This window comes from Podarcis liolepis, assembly GCF_965112155.1.
Source record: "Podarcis liolepis genome assembly, chromosome: 2".
NCBI lineage: Eukaryota > Metazoa > Chordata > Lepidosauria > Squamata > Lacertidae > Podarcis > Podarcis liolepis.
The window spans coordinates 63610697-63627607 of record NC_139555.1 but is presented as its reverse complement, the minus strand read 5'-3'; the positions used below and the strand labels follow the sequence as shown (position 1 = coordinate 63627607).

Here is a 16911-nt window from a genome sequence, read left to right as displayed (position 1 = left end):
TAGTAAAACTACCTACTTGCTCTAGGACATGGATGGGGAAATTGTGGTCCTCCACAGGCTGTTGGACTGCAACTCCCATAATTAGGATGCTGTTATATCCTAAGGGCAGATCAGTCCTGGAAGTCTGAGGGAAGGATAATGCCGCTGATGCTAAGGAAATTATAGTAATCTCAAAGGATAATAAAGTTTAAATCCTGTCAATCCTACCTTTTTGGCTGATCAGTTACCAGTAGGTAAGGATGAGGTAGAAATTGGATTACCTTTGCATTTATAGGCAATCCTGCTTAGTTTGCGCTTTCTGAAACAATACGTGAAATTTCCCTTGAAATGCTTGTTTCTCTGAATTCTGCAATGCTGTTCTTCAGCCAAATCAAGTATGCATTAAAAGGCATGCATTAGTGAAAAGAACATCTGAAAATGAAGTCTAGAAGGTGAAATTTTGTGCTACAAAAATGTGTTCAATAGAAATTTGTTCTAAAATGCTGAATGGTCACGAGAATTTTTTAAAACCCACCAACTTTTGTAGAGAGTAAGAGTTGGACAAAGAGGAAAACTGAAAGAATCAGAAGTTGGCGGACTCACCCATCCCTAGTAGTAGGCATGTTGATCTGTCTTTCTGGCACCCTTGGATCTTATCTCCTATCTGTTAGCTTGCTCATGTCAGCTTCCTCTAAAATACAGCATCGACTGGGTTTTTTCCATGTAGCGTACTTCATTTGCGAAAGCTGAACAACAACCATGACATTTCCCAGAGCTTCTTGCAGCTGAAGATAACAAGATATGCTGCTAACCATACATGCATACATCAGGAAAGATTGAAATCTACAGCCTTCAAAATGGAGCTGATGTTTTTGCAATATGAAGTGCGTCTCAGAATGTGCATTCAACAACACCTGCCCTAGCCTTGTTGGCATTGTTTTCAATGTAGGGACCCTAGGACTGAGGAGGTACAAGTGTAACAAGAAAGAAGGAAGCATAGTTCAAAATGCTGGCTTACGATTTTTTAAATTATTATTATTATTAATCCTTAATTAAGGGTGTAGGTGGTAGTATCACTGCTATAGGAGGCTGTTGCCCCCTCTACCACATGTGGCGGCAACCAGAGGATAGACCTTTTCTGTGGTAGCCCCTGACTGTGGAATGTTCTCACCAGGGAAGCTCATGGCTATGTTCTACCTCAAAGGCTGTATGCCTACAAATACCAGCACCCTGAGCTAGATGAATTAGAGGACTGACTTAGCTGCTTAAGTTCCTGTGCCCCACTGAGAGCTCTCTCAGTCCTCCAGAAACCCAGCCAGATGGGCAGGGCAGGGGCACCTTACCCATAGAGGCTAGTGGTGCGAGGCGCCAGGGCGCCAAGTTCTGGAGGGTGCCAGGGAAGAGGCAGAGGCTGGATGCAGCGCCTCCCGGCATCAGCTCGGCGCCCTTGCCCGCCTCAGCCATGCCGCGCTGAAGCAGGGCCGTGCCTGGAGCCTCCATCTGCAGTGGCCGCCACGGCATGAAGCATCCAGCTGAGCCGGGAAGTGGCACGTCCAGCCTCCGCTTCTTCCCCACCAGAGGAGCCGCCCTCCAGCCACTGCCCGCCTCCTCCAGCTCTGCTGGCAGTGCCGTCCTCCCTAAAAAATTGGGAAATGGGGGCACCAGAGGGAGCTTTGCACCACGGCACTGGATATGCTTAAGACGGCCCTGGGGCGAGGTAGAAATAATAATTAATAAATAAACAAATAATCAATTAATTATAATTAGTAGTATTAGTATTAGTATTATCCTTCGACTCTGAAGCCTGATATGGCATCTCCAGAGGTGGAGGGCCTCAAATATTGCATTATTCGGTGAGATGAATGGGAAAACTTGTTGGAAGTGCCAGGGAATGAAATAAATCATTTTGGTTAATATAAGAAGTATGGAAAACTTCCATGGTTGGGAGGCAGGAAGTGTTTTTTTTAAAAAAACTATCAGCTTCTTTTGCTTGTGGCATAGATTTGCTTCAGGGCAGCACCACCTTTAGAACCAGGTCACGTTGGCATGGCAGGTGAGCAAGGCACAGCAGCACATGGGCTCTTGGAACTGATCGTGGTCTTTTTCTCTCACGGCAGGCCTGATTTATACCACATCTCGGCAGCTCGATCGCGAATACAGGGCTGAGCATATCTTAGAGGTGAGTGATGACGAAGTTGTAATTACTTTTATTTACTTGAAAGTAGTGTGTGTTGTTTTTTTAAGTCCTCAAAGAACATTTCCTTGCAAGTCAGAGCACACCAAAGAGGAGGACTCATTCCATCAGTTCCAAATTGCTCAGGAAGATAATTGCTTGTTCTGCATTTTTGTGGGTTTGCCCCCAGTGCCAGCCTCGCTAATACCTCCTGGCTTAGCTTCTTAACTAAAGGCTGCAACAGGAATCTTGCTGCTAAGCCCTTGCAGAGTAAAGGGGGGCAAGTGGTTTCCTGCCCCTTTTGACAAAATGGACACTTAGGGGATTTCATTACTGCATCGTACTGAAATGCAGTCTCCAAGCTAAGAGGTAGTAGGTGGCAGGTTCTGAGGCCTTCATAGGAGATGTTCTACACCAGTGGTGTCCAAACTTTTTTCAAAATCGGGCCAGATTTGATGAAGTGAAGGGCCTTGAGGGTTGACCAAAAGGCTGACCAAAGTTGGCTTTTTTTTTAGGATTCAAGTTGTTTTTTTAGGGTTGAAGTTGTTGAGGTTTTGCTAAGGATTGAAGTTGTTGAGGGGTTTTTTAGGATTTTACTCCGGGAAAGAAACTGCTGGATTAAACTGATCGGCCGGGCTGCATTAGGCCCCTGAAACAGACTTTGGACATGCCTGTTCTAGACTACATCAGTCTCAGACAGGGAGAAGGGAAGAATTTGACTCCACTTGCATATAAAGGAAAATTTATCCAATCTACACTTTCCAAAACAATGAGCAAACTGAAACACAGGCACCCTTCAAAATTCACACTCTGCTCCGGAAAAGTAATGGTACAAAAATGCACAAATTAGGGTAAAGTGTACATAAAAATGCATGTATTAGTGAAATATATTTCTTTAGCTTTGCAAAAAAATGTATTTATTCAACAAAATTATGTGAAAATGTGTATATTAAGAGAAATGCACACTAGAATGCTGAATCTTCGTTGACTTTAAGAAAAAATAATATCACAGATTGATGTGGATGTCTGGGAACTGCTCTTAAGGTTGGGAAAATGAGAAACAGAGGGGAAAAAACACAGACATTTTCACCCATCCTTAGTCTCAGCCAGTATGGCCAAGTGTGGTTAAGGATAATAGATGTTGTAGTCCAAAATTCTTAGAGAGCCCTGGTTTGGAGAAGGCTGGTTTTAGTGTAAGGACTATATTTTCAGTCAGGGGTGTCTCCTGGCTATAACCTGAAGATGCTGAGGATTGAACCTGTGACCTTCTGCATGCAAGGTGTTTTAGCCCATCCTCCAAAAGAAACATAAAAAGCTGCCTTAAAAACAAAGTCAGATCACTGGGTCATGTAATGCAGTTTTGTCCATGCTAACTGACAGTGGCTCTTCAGATGCAGATGCTGTACCACCAAGCTATGGCCATTCCTCTAAATACTGTGCTGCACTCAAACACATTCTGAGAAAATAGCTCATACCAAAATTCATGGGTGCTGGTAGGAACAATGCATTTCAATAAATGTAGCACATATCAGATTGCCAACTTTTGAAGAGTTGTCTCTGTCAGAAGGTGGAGTACAGAAGCACTTTCAGAAGCAAGTACAGACTTGGAGTCCTTTAGCAGTTTTTGTTGGGTCTGGAGCGGAGGTTGGATAGATCCCAGCACACAACATAAGATGCCCCTCATCCTTTCTTTCTCTTTGCCTTTCTACCAAATAACTCCAAAGAAAGCAGGGGGAATTCAGACAGACTGTTCCCCATCACCACCACCCTTTTCCCATCTGGCCAGTTGGCATTCTTAGTCTAAACTTACATTACTAGCTCCTGGCTGCTGCCTGAGAGAATCTGCTCCATTTTGCAGGCTAGCTTCTACAAACAGCAGCTCTTTCAAATGAGCTATATTCAGCTTGCTCAAAGATTCATTATTGGTAAGAGTCAATGCAAAAGAGAATGCTTTGTATTGGACAGCATCTCCGAGATGACACCTTCATGAGTGGTCTCTGGTTTTTGATTCACTAATATCTCTCCACCTAACACATGCACACCAAACTGTTTGGGTTGCCGTTCAGTGTTGTGCATGCAGAAAGTCCTCGCATCTCCACTTTCTGAAACCGGGTTGAACCACTCCCAGTCTGTATAGACAGCACCGAGTTAGATGAACCAATGGTCTGACTCAATGTAAGGCAGCTTCTGTAAGGTTGTACCCAACCTTGCATGATGAGTCTTCTCCTCACGCAGCAGGACTTCCTGTTCCTCTCCTCTCCTTTCATGCTCCAAAAGGGTCCCCCAATACTCTGGAGCAGATTTTGAGGGTACACAGGGGGCCCGAGGGGAAGCAGGGGCAGGTTCCATTGAGCAAGCAGAAGTCTGTTGCCTGAATGTGACAGCAGCATTGGATAAAACCCTTAACCCTCAATGTAGGCAAACCACACATTGTAACACTTCAACCACTCCCAGAAGACTTTGTCAGATATTAGGAGATCCTCCAAATGTTGCTGGACTACAACTCTCATCATCCCAGAGCATTGGTTATGCTTACAGGCATCCTGCAACATCTGGAGGACCTTGGGTCTTCTCCTCTGCCATAGCAGGGAAACATCTGGGTTTCATGAGCATTAACTGCTTTCTCGAGGCTTCAGATCTGATACTCTGTTGGCTTTTCCTTATAGGTCTCTGTTTCAGACAATGGGGATCCAACTCTGAAATCCACCAGCAGAGTTGTAATCCACATCACAGATGTCAATGATAATCCTCCCACATTTTCCGAGAAGTTCTTCATGGTTAATCTACCACAGAAAATGGGATCTGAGACTCCTTTGCCAGTCTACAGGATGATTGCCACAGATCGGGATGAGGGACTGAACTGCCAAGTCACTTACAGCCTTGAAGAAAACAGTGACGGAGTCTTCAGCATCCACCCAGTGACAGGCATGGTCTTCTCCAAAAAGGCTTTTCCTGTCCAGGAGTACAACATATTGACGGTGAGTGAGATATAGGAAGTTAAGGAGGATGGAGGCAGACAGTAGTTTTTTGCTTGAGTATTTAAGAGCCTTGTAGTTAAAGAGGGTATTCAGGTTGTTGTTGTCTCATTGGTATATTGCCCTTCATTCATAGATCTCAGGGCAACATAATTACATCAAGAACCTGTGAAACATATTTAGCCCAAACCTGCCATGAAACAACAGCAACACGTATGTTGCAAAAGACAAAATACTCCATCACCTTCTTCAGTTTGCATGGGTAGTCCAAGAGCAGTTTGGTGGGTCATCATTGGACGCCAGTTACTGGGGAGGAGTAGCAAGACAGGGTTGCTATTTTCAATCCCTCCTTGTGAACTTCCTGGAGGCATCTTGGCTGACTACTGTGGGCAGCAGGACACTTGACTAGATGGTCAGGTCCAACAGGGGCCTCCTTATTTTCCTCTGTATGTTGAGCAACAAGCTCTGCAGGCTACAGAGTCAGCAGCTTTACATTTGCCAAGGAAATCCTATCGAACTCTTGTATTGCATGAACCCTGCTAAGTTAACAGGGGCAAGCAAATGGATGCCATCCAGGTGTACACTTTACCTACCAGCTGAAGGAAGGCAAAGGCAACTGCAGGCTGCCCACTTTGTGGTGCTTCTGGCAATAGAACCATGAAAGGCTGATGTCCTGTCCTATTAGGCTCACTCGGAACATTGGCAAGAGCAACTTTGGTTTCCACTGCATGTAAGCTGGTGTCTCTCTTGGCAGGTCAAGGCTACTGATGGTGGGAGCCCCCCACTCTCTTCCAGCGTGAGGCTGCATGTCAACTGGATCCCTAAGCCCCTCCCGTCCTCAGAGCCTCTGACTTTTGATGAGCCTCATTTCAACTTTGCTGTCATGGAAACAGACCCAGTCAACCACATGGTGGGAGTGATCAGCGTGGAGGCTGGGCTCGGCCAACTCTGGTTTAATATCACAGGTGAGTGGCATGCGGCTGGGAAATGAGCTCTGAGGGTGACTGGGCTGACAAAACGCTGCCTCGGTTCCCCAGATATTTGGCACGCACATGCCCCGAGCGAACAAAGGCTGTTTATTTTAGATGGCAGGCACATTAGAGTCAAGGCCTTGGCGCTGGCAAGGAGCAGCATGGAGGCTGACTCAAGCAGTTGTCCCACATAAAGCATTGTGCAGGTCTTGCGTTACCTACCCATCACACTTTGCAAAATGGCATTTCTGGCACTCCCCCAACCTTAAATGAAAATTCTTGTGTTGCAAACGGGCAAAAACACATCTTTGCAGCTCACAGGAAATATGTGGTAATCATAACTATTCCCCACAGCAATAAAAACAAACCAACAGGAGAGAGAGAGAGAAACCACAAGGGGTTTTGAAAGTCTTTAAATGTTAAGTTGGTAGGGAGCTGCTATGAATGCTCAGCAATTCCCTTGATAAAAATCTATTATGTTTTATTCCTATTCTTCTCTGCTTTCCCCCACTAGTAGGAAATGCCCTATGCTTTCATTATGTAGAAGGATGTCTAAAGATACAAATCTCATCTGTATATTTTTGCAAGAGTTAAGAGTGACCCATTCTAGTTAGATATTCCAGTGTAATGATCAATGCATTTTTGTTTTTGTTGGAGATATGGACCTCACTGGGATTAATAATTGGGACACGAGTGGTTGTCCACTGTGGTCCTACTTCCATCTTCAAGTACTCATGGTTCTGAAGGGGGTTTACCTTTTTCATAGTATATTGCAACATCTGTAAGATGATCCCCAGGCTCATGTAGGTTTTCATGCACATTTAATGGTAGAATTTCAGGAATGCATAGATTTTTGAAATAATTCTTAGGTGCCAAGATCATTTCATTTGTATCCTGCACATCTGACTGATCTTTGATGTATCTTTCAGCTGTACTGATCTGTGAGTGCGTAATTCCTATTTCCTGGCATCACATTGCAGACTTAAGGTTTAGTTTGGGGCTTTTTGGCTTTTTGTTTGTTTGTTTTTGTTTTGCCTCTGTTGAGTGAAGCCATTCCCGAAGGCAGATAGTTTGCAGACCTGCAAGAATTGTTCTTCTCAGGGCACCTCCAAGGAATGCTTCTGTGCCTGGTGCAGTTGGGCATGGATAATAGAGTACAAATACAATGAAGGCAGGACAAGAATCAACACAGTACAGAATTGACAATGCTTAATGAAAGTTTACTTTTGTGTGGGACAATCTGCCCGCATTGTGTCCCCTTGCAAGTATTTTCTTTGGAATTTAATCTCAGTATTTATCTATTCTCCTAAATCAGACACTGTTTACAATATGGGACCTCCTTCACGCAGTGAGTCTGGGTAATCCTTTGCCCTGAATCATTACCTTGTTTGGCTGGCATACTCAAGCTAGTGTTGGCGGAGTTTCCTTTTCTATTTTAGAAATTGTGTTTTACACCCCTCCATTCCCCAAGAAGCTCAGGTTGGGATGGCATACATGATATGTAGCTCTCTCTTTTTAGCTACACAACAGTTCTGTGAGAAGGAAACAGAATGCAGCCTTCTGCTTTAGGCAGTGGAAAAAGTGGTATATGGGGCTCCTCTGTAGGGATGGGGAATCAACAACATCTGGAGGACCTTTAGTTCCCCAGCCATGGTCTGTTTCTGCAACTGTCCAATTAGCATTATAGAATCGTAGAACTGGAAGGGACCACAAGATACATCTAGTCCAACCCCTTGCAGTGCAGGATTTTTTTGCCCAGCGTGGGGCTCAAACCCATGACCCTGTGTCTCATGCGCTCCCAACTGAGCTATCCCTGGATGACTAGGCTTCCCCAGAAAGTGTGGACTTTCCCTAGTGTCACAGCAGAGGACATTGCGAGTTCACACATAGAGCTGCCCTTGAGTTCCAAAGCCAAAAGTTTCTCTTGGCGCTATAACGCCCTTCCCTTCCACTTGTCTGCTCAAGTGATTTATAATGCAAGTCAGACAATGTCCGCACCTGTCTGCTCAAATAGTTCTACATGTTCATTTTCTTCCAGACGTTGTCTGGCCCCATCCCTTTCCCCTTTGCTCCGTTTTCTGTAAAGGCACTGTTTCTTTAAAATCTTGGTGCCTCTGATCCACTCTCATTTTCATTCCTGGCTCTTCCTAAATTACTTCAGGAGAGCCAAACACATTTTCCCTTAGGGACATATTTTTCTGAGTACTCAGACCAAAGATTCTTTCCCAGGTCCCCGATTAATGGTTGTTGGAACTGCTATTGTGGGATAGGCTTTTGTGAGTGTAACAGGCCCTAACTGCTTATTACCCATGAGATCGCTGATGACCACCAGTGCCTCACCACCTCTGACATATTCTCTACTTGCCTCATTTTATTTGAAATTTAGTTTTTTAAACTTGGAGGCTTACTACTTTCTCCAATGCCACCCAAGCCAGGAGTGTTCACGTGTCAAGTCAGGTGGCCTGTATGAGCAGAACTACATTTACCTACTCCATATAGTTTTGCTCCACCATTTCAGGAACTCATACAATAGCATCTTAGTTTCCCCTTGTTATCTGTGAAACTGTTTCTGTTATCACAGAAACTACAGCTTCTTAAAAATGGCCATACAGTGGTACCTCGTGTTAAGTACTTAATTCGTTCCAGATGTCCGTTCTTAAACGGAAACTGTTCTTAACCTGAAGCACCACTTTAGCTAATGGGGCCTCCCAGTGCTGCCGCACCGCCAGAGCACAATTTCTGTTCTCATCCTGAAGCGAAGTTCTTAACCCGAGGTACTATTTCTGGGTCAGCGGCGTCTGTAACCTGAAGCGTATGTAACCTGAAGCATATGTAACCCGAGGCACCACAGTAGTTCCCATCTCTCCTGCATCAAGGCTGCCCTCTATCCATGACACAATAGATCCATGGTGACCCTCCATCAAAGCCTCCCAGTTGCTGCTGTCTTGCTTCAAGGAACTCTACTTTCAGATCTCTGAAACACAAATAGGACTATAGGAAGTTTCCCTATTGGCAGCGGCGTAGCGTGAGTTGTCAGCACCCGGGGCAACGCAAGTAATTTGCGCCCCCTAACCCGGGGCAAGGCAAGTAATTTGCGCCCCCCCAACCCCTAACCTGCGAGTTGCCGCTGGCGCTGCCGCGCAAACAACGCTGCTTGCCCGGAGGAGGATGGAGGCAGAAGCAGCCGCCGCCTGTGGCTGGGCCGAGGGGATGGCGGCGGCGGCAGGGTGCAGAGGCTGCCCGTGCCCGGCAAGGCGTCGGTGGCGGCGTCGGCGCTGCTGCAGCGGCTGCTCCTCCTGCGAGCAGTGAGCGGAGCGCAGCCACAGCGACGGCGGGGGGCGCGCGCGCTAGGGCGCAAGGCTGGCGGTGGCGGCGGGGAGCCCGGCGGAGGAAGGAACTTGTCCCTTCCCTCTGGACTCGCACCCCCCCCCCAGATGTTGCGCCCGGTGCGGTCGGCACCCCTGGCACCCCCCACGCTACGCCACTGCCTATTGGTCCAGCTAGCGCAGCATTGCCTATACTGACTCGCAGCACTTCTCTGGGGTTTCAGGCAGGGGATATCTCCAAGCCCTACCTGGAGATGCCAGGGATTGAACCTAGGGCCTTCTGCATGCAAAGCAGATGCTCTATCACTGAGCTATGGCCCTTCCCCAATGCCACTTTTGTAACTACTTGGAGGTGGCTATCATATCTGCTTTCAGACTCCTCTTTTCCAGGCTAAACATCCCCAACTCCCTCAACCATTCCTCATAAGGCTTGGTTTGCAGACCCTTGATCATCTTGGTTGAAAGGAATATTTGTCAGGACTGTAGTATGGACTATCACTCCCATTCTGATCATGATCCTCCTCCCACCTCAACATATGCCTGCAATTTTGGGGGGTGGGGTGGGGGGAGAAATAGCTGTAGAGGAAATGCTATTTAGAAATGGAAGGATTAACATGACAGAGTTGATTCCCAGAGAAAAGAGGTGGACTATGGTGGACAAAACAGAGCAGTCTATACAGGCCTTATGTGGCAGGAAAAGATTATGCAGCTAGCCAATTGTACTGAAAAGTTGTATTTTCTAAGCTCTTTGGATGGGGTGAAGCAGAGAAAGGAGAAAAATGGGAGGATGTTTCGCTCATGATGTCATGCAGATGTCAGGGAACACTGCTGTGACATCACTATTCCACAAGATGATGCCTAGTGTAGAAGCAGGATACATTCTCTAACTCAGTGTATAGTCACACAAAGAGCTCTCAGAAACCTTGCTTGGAGAATAACCCATAGATTATCATAGTCAGCCTTACACAACTTGTGACACTCCAAGCTGAAAGCAGCCCACCAAATGGGTATTGTGGCCTGCCAGGTAACCTCGCAATTTTGCAGCCTCTGCCTGGTCATTATTGTTGGTGGTGAGCTGCATTTCATTTGGTAGGCCGCAGGTTGCTCAAGCTCATGCCAGAATCACTGGCTTCTGACTGCCTTTCATCATCTATGCAGCCTGCTCTTTAGCTTTATGGACTATTGGAGAATAAAGCTGCGGGTTTTTCTGTCTTATTTCAGTCTTCAGATGCTAAATGTGCATTATTTAAGTCCTTATCCAATTGTAACTAATGGTGGGGAAATGTACAAGAACTCTGCAGTGGCTTCCAAAACATCTTCTTTTGGGGTGGCTTGCTCCACTGCAAATCTTACAGATGTTTGTCCTTGCCCAGGACTCATCCATGAATTGGAGCAAGTCTCAACAGAGAGAGGGGAACTGGTTTAAGCATCACACCTTGAAGCAAAGCCAGCAAATGTCCTCTCCCCTGCCAATTTCTCCCAATAGTCCTTCTTTTCAACAGAACATGCCCTTCTGTGTCCCACTGGTTAATTTCAGCTCCCTTCACCTTGTATAGCATTTCAACAACAAACTAGGCATTATTGCATGCTTAAGCCTATGCAAAACTTAGGGGAAATAAACAAAGATGCAATGAGGACAATACAATAGAAGCCTTTCACAGAGGTTTTCCACCCACCTTTTTTGCTATTCTGCTGCCTGCCTCTGGATATATTTTATTTGTTGCAAATGCTACCAGCTGCATTGATACTTTTTCCCCTCTTGGATCCCTGCCTGCCCGGGGAGATGATGTTACTCAGACACCTGGCCTCCTCCATCATAACTCCTACCCTATCTACTTAAGTTATCTCTTTCCTCTAAGGTGGTGATGATGACATGGATTTTGACATCGAGAAGAGCACTGGCAGCATTGTTATTGCGAGAACCCTGGATGCAAAGAAAAGGTCAAACTACAACCTCACAGTGCAGGTCACTGATGGATCGAGCATCATCAAGACACAGGTGAGCATCCACAAAGCCCTGTCCAAACCCTTCTGTATTCTCAGGGAGAGTTTTTATGAGAACCTAGGATCAGAACATACACAGATAGAGTTCTCTCAAAAAATTACTTTACCAAAATGCTAAAAATTCATGATTCAGCTGAATTTGCATAAGACTGGGGGATAAGGTGCTATAAGGGGCTCCCAATTTGGCCTGTGTAGGTTAGCAAAATGGCATCGTCTTTCATGCAAGCTCACTTGGGGAAAACACCCCAAACTCAATGCTCAAATTCTTCTCAATGCACAGCAAAAAAATAAAGATAAGAACACTTATCAAAGGTGTCACTTTTTCTTAAATTCCTTCCTCTGCAGATCCTGGCCAACAGTGATACAGTACTTGGAGACTCAGGGACTCAGTTTGCACGCAAGCTAAGCCTAACCACTGCTTAATGTAAATGAGCAAACATGCAGTCTGTCAGAGAGGAGATTGCAGTCCCTTTCCTCTTACCTGGTCATTGTGCTGCTGTTACAGATAGGTAGCCGTGTTGGTCTGCCATAGTCAAAATAAAAAAATTCCTTCCAGTAGCACCTTAAAGACCAACTAAGTTAGTTCTTGGTATGAGCTTTCGTGTGCATGCACACTTCTTCAGATACACTGAAACAGAAGTTGCCAGATCCTTCTATATAGTGAGAAGGTGGGGAGGGGTATTACTCAGAAGGGTGGTGGGAATGGGATCTGGCATTGAGATCTGGGATCTGGCATTGTGCTGCTGTGTTGAGCTGTACTAAGCCATCTCCAGGAGCTTCCACATGGAAGAGAGCTGCAGCTTAGAGCACCTGCTTTGCATGTAGAAGCTCCCAGATTCAATCCCTGACATTTCCAGGTAGGGCTGCCTGAAGCCCTGGAGAGCTGCTGCCTGTCAATGTAGACAGTAATGAGCTAGATGGGCCAATGGTTTCACCCAGCATAAGGTAGCTTCCTATGTTAAAAGGGTGAGCTGATGACAGTCTCCTGCACCACATCAGTTTTGACCCAAAACAACAAAGGGCTTATTCATTCATCCAGATCAACCACATCATCCATGACACTGTATTTCAGCACATCTCCACATGAAGATATGTATTGAGATAATTATGGCAGGCATTTGAGATTGATGAGTATTCTCTGTGTGGCCAGGAACTGAATCCCGAATCTGAATCATGGTGAAGAGGAAGCCCTGAGGCTTCCTAAGTTCATTAAATTGGCAAGTTCATTACCAATCCCTGGCAACTCCAGGTAGGCCTGGGAGAGAACGCTGCCTGAAATCCCAGAGAGCTGCTGGCGGTCTATGTAGCCAATACTGAGTTAGCTGGACCAATTGTCTGACTCAGGGTAAGGCAGATTTCTATGTCCCAGGGTCTGAGCAGTCAGAATAATTCTGCATCTAATGCAATTGCCTGTTGCACATAACTGGCAGCATTTGTAAGGCCTATTATCAAGTCCAGGAGAAAGGTGAGGACCAAAAATGGTTCCACCAATCCACCTCTTTCCTTTGCACGTGTCAATGCAAGATCCGAAGGCACGTCTAAACTGTTTTGTTACTGGTTTAGCTGTCAGAGTCTCTCTGAAGCAATCTGGGAATTGTAACTTTTGTCAAGATACTGAGAATTACTTGCTATAGATCTGTGATCTCTGTTGTTCAGGGTGTCTTTGGCCAGTAGCCATGACAGCTAATGAATTCAAAAGTGACCTGATATTTATAGTGTAGACATGCATTTTGTCTCCCAACAGGTAGGTAGCCTCACCTTTCACTCCTGCCAACAAGTGAATATGTAGAGGTTTGCCTGGGAAAACAAGGTTTTTAGCAGGGATTTAATCTGATAATTGCTTTACTGATAGCCACTAAAGTTATGTAAAACCTAGGAGATGGTGGGAAGCAGATGCTGAGGGTGCTGTTTCAGTGTGACTCAGTAGTAGATTGATGGTATTTTCAACGTCTTTATAACATTGTTCTGCTGCCACTAAGAGTCATCTTCTGACACCTTGGCTGACATGCAATCCCGGCCTCCAGGAACTTTTCTTCTGTTTACTTTGGCATTGACAATCACTGCTGGGTATGTTGGTGAACCTGCTCTTGCAAAATCATGGCAAGTTGGATTTCATTGAAGAAAGCAGGCGATTGCATCAGGTCGTCTCCTTCCAAGATGTGGTTTGCAATGAAAAACAATTGGATCAAATAGACAGGGATTGCCAAATTCTCTTTGCAACATTTGACAGCGAGCTTAGGGATGGGTTTATTTTTTCCTGTTACAAATATGTTTCCAGGCTCTTGCAAATACGTTTCCAGGCTGCTTCTGATATATTGTACACTTTCCCCATCATGTCATTCCTGTCCTTATTCTGTTAGTTTCCTGGGATGAAATAAGCAGAAGTGCAACTACACCAAATAAGTTTCTAATTCCAGTGCTTGTTTCAAAACAGTATGTACATCCAGTGCTGCTAAACTGATTATCACCTAACATTAATGGTGTCTGAGTTTTTCGGTCTCCTTTGCTGTTGCTTACCCTTATCCTTCACCTTCATAATCCTCAGCCTCATTTGCCTACACTTCAGTATGATTGGCTGGGATGCCTCATCCTATTTTAGGAGCATCAGAAGCTACGTTATGCGGTGTCCATCTATCTCAGTATTGTCTACGCTGATGGGCAACAGCTCTCCAAGGTTTCAGATGGGACATTCCCAGTCCTGGAGATGGCAGGAATTGAACCTGGGAAATTCTGCGTGCAAGGCAGATGCTCTAGCACTGAGCTGCAGTCCTTCCTCCATGAGGTCATCACTTCAGATATAGTGCCATCTCGTTCAAGCTGGGCACCCTATTAGAGCCCACCACTGACACCTGCCCTGTGCCCCCTGTTCTTTTCCAGACAGGCATCACAAGCAGTTCTCACTGCACTTTTAATTCCATGCCCCTGAAGTACCGTCACTCAGGGACATGGTGGGGAATGAAAACAGTGGCCCTATGTCACCTGGTCCCACTGCCATGTAAGCCCACATAAGAACATAGGAAGAACCTGCTGGATCAGGGCAATGGCCCATCACCTCCAGCCTCCTGTTCTCACAGTGGCCAACCAGATGCCTATGGGAAACCAGCAGGGAGGACATATCCAGAGCAGAAGTCGTCCACCAAAGACCTCAAGCCTAGAACAGGACTCACATCAAGTCATTGACAAAAACCGCATAGAAGCTCTCTGGAGCACATGTTTTAGATATGCATTTATGCACATGGCAGGGAGCACACGTCCAAAGCCTGCTAACTCTGGCATGCTGAATATACTTCCAAAGCTACAAAAAATAACCACATTAGAGTTTTCTGTCAAAATTGCTGTGCTTGTCTAAGAATTAACCTCATCATTCCAGCCCCCACCCTGCCTTCTCTCTTACATATGTTTTCCCCACACTCTTGCAGGCCTATATCCGTGTGATTGACATTAACCAGCATTCCCCCAAGTTCTTGGAGTTTCAATATGAGGCTCACATTCCAGAAGACACGCCTCCCGGGACAGAAATTGCCTGGGTCCGTGCAACAGACAAGGACCATGGGAAAGGACTGATCTACACCCTTCAGAGCAGCGTGGATCCCAGAAGCATGAAGCTTTTTCAGATGGACCCAAGCAGTGGCACACTCATGATGGCGGAAGCACTTGATTCGCAATCCATGTCGCTGCACACCCTGACAGTCATGGTATGGGAGTCACAGGAAAGCAACTTGTATATTTATTTGATTTATATCCAACTTTATCCCATGGGCTTGGAGTGCCTTACAGCAGTTTTTCTCAATTTCATTCAACATGTACTTGTTGCCGTGCACAGCTAGGTGTTGTGTCAGGGTGCAATGACCGAAACACAAAGATAGTATTGTGGGTTAAGCAAGGCCATTACTTTATTGGTTACAGTCAATATATTGGGGTGGGGTGGGGTAAGTATCTGTCTGCTGGGAAGAACAGCCCACCACCACCCTTTCCAACTGCTGAGGCCACCATGCAGCCCATCATGCCAAGGGCCACCGAGATGGCAACCTGGGGTATGTGCCAATATATGGCCATTGGCCATGGCCCCCCAAGCTAGGGTGAAGACCTTGAAGCACCACGCCCAATACCCCTTATTCCCCAAGTCCCCCCATAAGTTATGGATCCCCACCAATGCCCTTCCCTGCAAAAAATGTGACAGTATGCATGCAGTTACTCATTGGAATCAGGAGACTGAGATGTGGCTCACGGGTTCATCCAAATGAATGAGAGTGGTTGCGATGCCAATTCCATACTGTCCCTTTCCCCCAGGTCCATTTGGCATTCTGCAGCTGGGAAGTGTCACATTGCAATGAATGCCTTCTTTTCTCTAAGACTGACATTCACACGTCCACCTGTTCTGCCACTTAGGTGCGAGACCAGGAAGTCCCGGTCAAGCGAGACTTTGCCAGAATTGTCATCCACGTAGAGGACTGCAACAGCCACCCTCCCCAGTTCTCCAGCCTCCATTACAAGGCGGAAGTTCTGGATGCAGCCCCAATAGGCACAGAGGTTGTGCAAGTCCGAGCCCTGGATCAAGACCGAGGAGTGAATGCTGAAATCCACTACTGCCTTGAGGCAGGTAAGGGACTCGAGCAATTTATAGCTGCCTATGAATGAAAGTGTTTCCCTGAATACTGAGTGTAATGGCATGTGCTAGCTAAATATGGTTTTTCCCAGTGTGCTATAAATGCAAGACTAATAGGAGCAAGAAAATTGCATGAACTGGAGTGGATTGGCATATGAATGTGCTGGTTGACCTCTGTGAGAACAAGATGCTAGACTAGATGGACCTGGTTCTGCAGGACTCGTGTCCTTTCTCAGCCCCTGTCCTTTCACTTTCCATCTTGTGTGCTGAAGACTGTGCCTCTGGGTTCCCCATGTCTAACCACAGGCTCCAAATTCATTGACCACATTCCCATTGTATTAGTAGGCAGAACCAGCATCAAGTCAAGAGTCAGATGGTTGTGCATCTGCCAAGGGAACACACCACAGGTGGAAGCCCACCAACAAGACCTGCTCCTTCTCATCACCATTACAACCTGATTGTTTACCTGCCTCTCATTCAGGCTTAAACTACAGGGGTTGTAAGAAAGAGGAGTAGTAGGTGCCACTGCTTGCTTGCTCCTTGGCTCTCTGCCTGGTAAAGCAAAAAAAGACAAAAACGTGCACAAAAATGCTGATTTGAAATTTCAGTTTATATGAATAATAGTGTATTCAGCATCAAATGCTAATGAGCAATAAAAAGGCGGAGTAGGTAGCATAAAGCACCCATTTCCAAACATATCCTTCATCAGTGTATATACACACAAAAGCCAAACACACAAAACAATAATTCATATCGGTTCAATATACCATGTATAAACATTTTAAAACCATAAGGCTATACTACTTTAAATAATCGATTCCATTAGTACAATAAATGTCATATCAAAAATACTCCAAAAGCTACTATAGCCATAATT

The 16911-nt window shown here is 45.7% G+C and overlaps 1 protein-coding gene across 2 annotated transcripts in view; it reads left to right on the top strand.

Moving 5' to 3' along the window:
* FAT2 (FAT atypical cadherin 2) overlaps nucleotides 1–16911 on the top strand; it is a 103380-nt gene that overhangs the window by 50291 nt on the left and 36178 nt on the right. For both annotated transcript variants that reach the window (XM_083488283.1, XM_083488282.1), the window contains exons 4-9: nucleotides 2097–2158; nucleotides 4819–5130; nucleotides 5882–6092; nucleotides 11284–11423; nucleotides 14848–15123; nucleotides 15818–16028. In XM_083488283.1, the coding sequence (XP_083344409.1) occupies nucleotides 2097–2158; nucleotides 4819–5130; nucleotides 5882–6092; nucleotides 11284–11423; nucleotides 14848–15123; nucleotides 15818–16028 (1212 nt within the window). The remainder of the gene's footprint in view (nucleotides 1–2096; nucleotides 2159–4818; nucleotides 5131–5881; nucleotides 6093–11283; nucleotides 11424–14847; nucleotides 15124–15817; nucleotides 16029–16911) is intronic.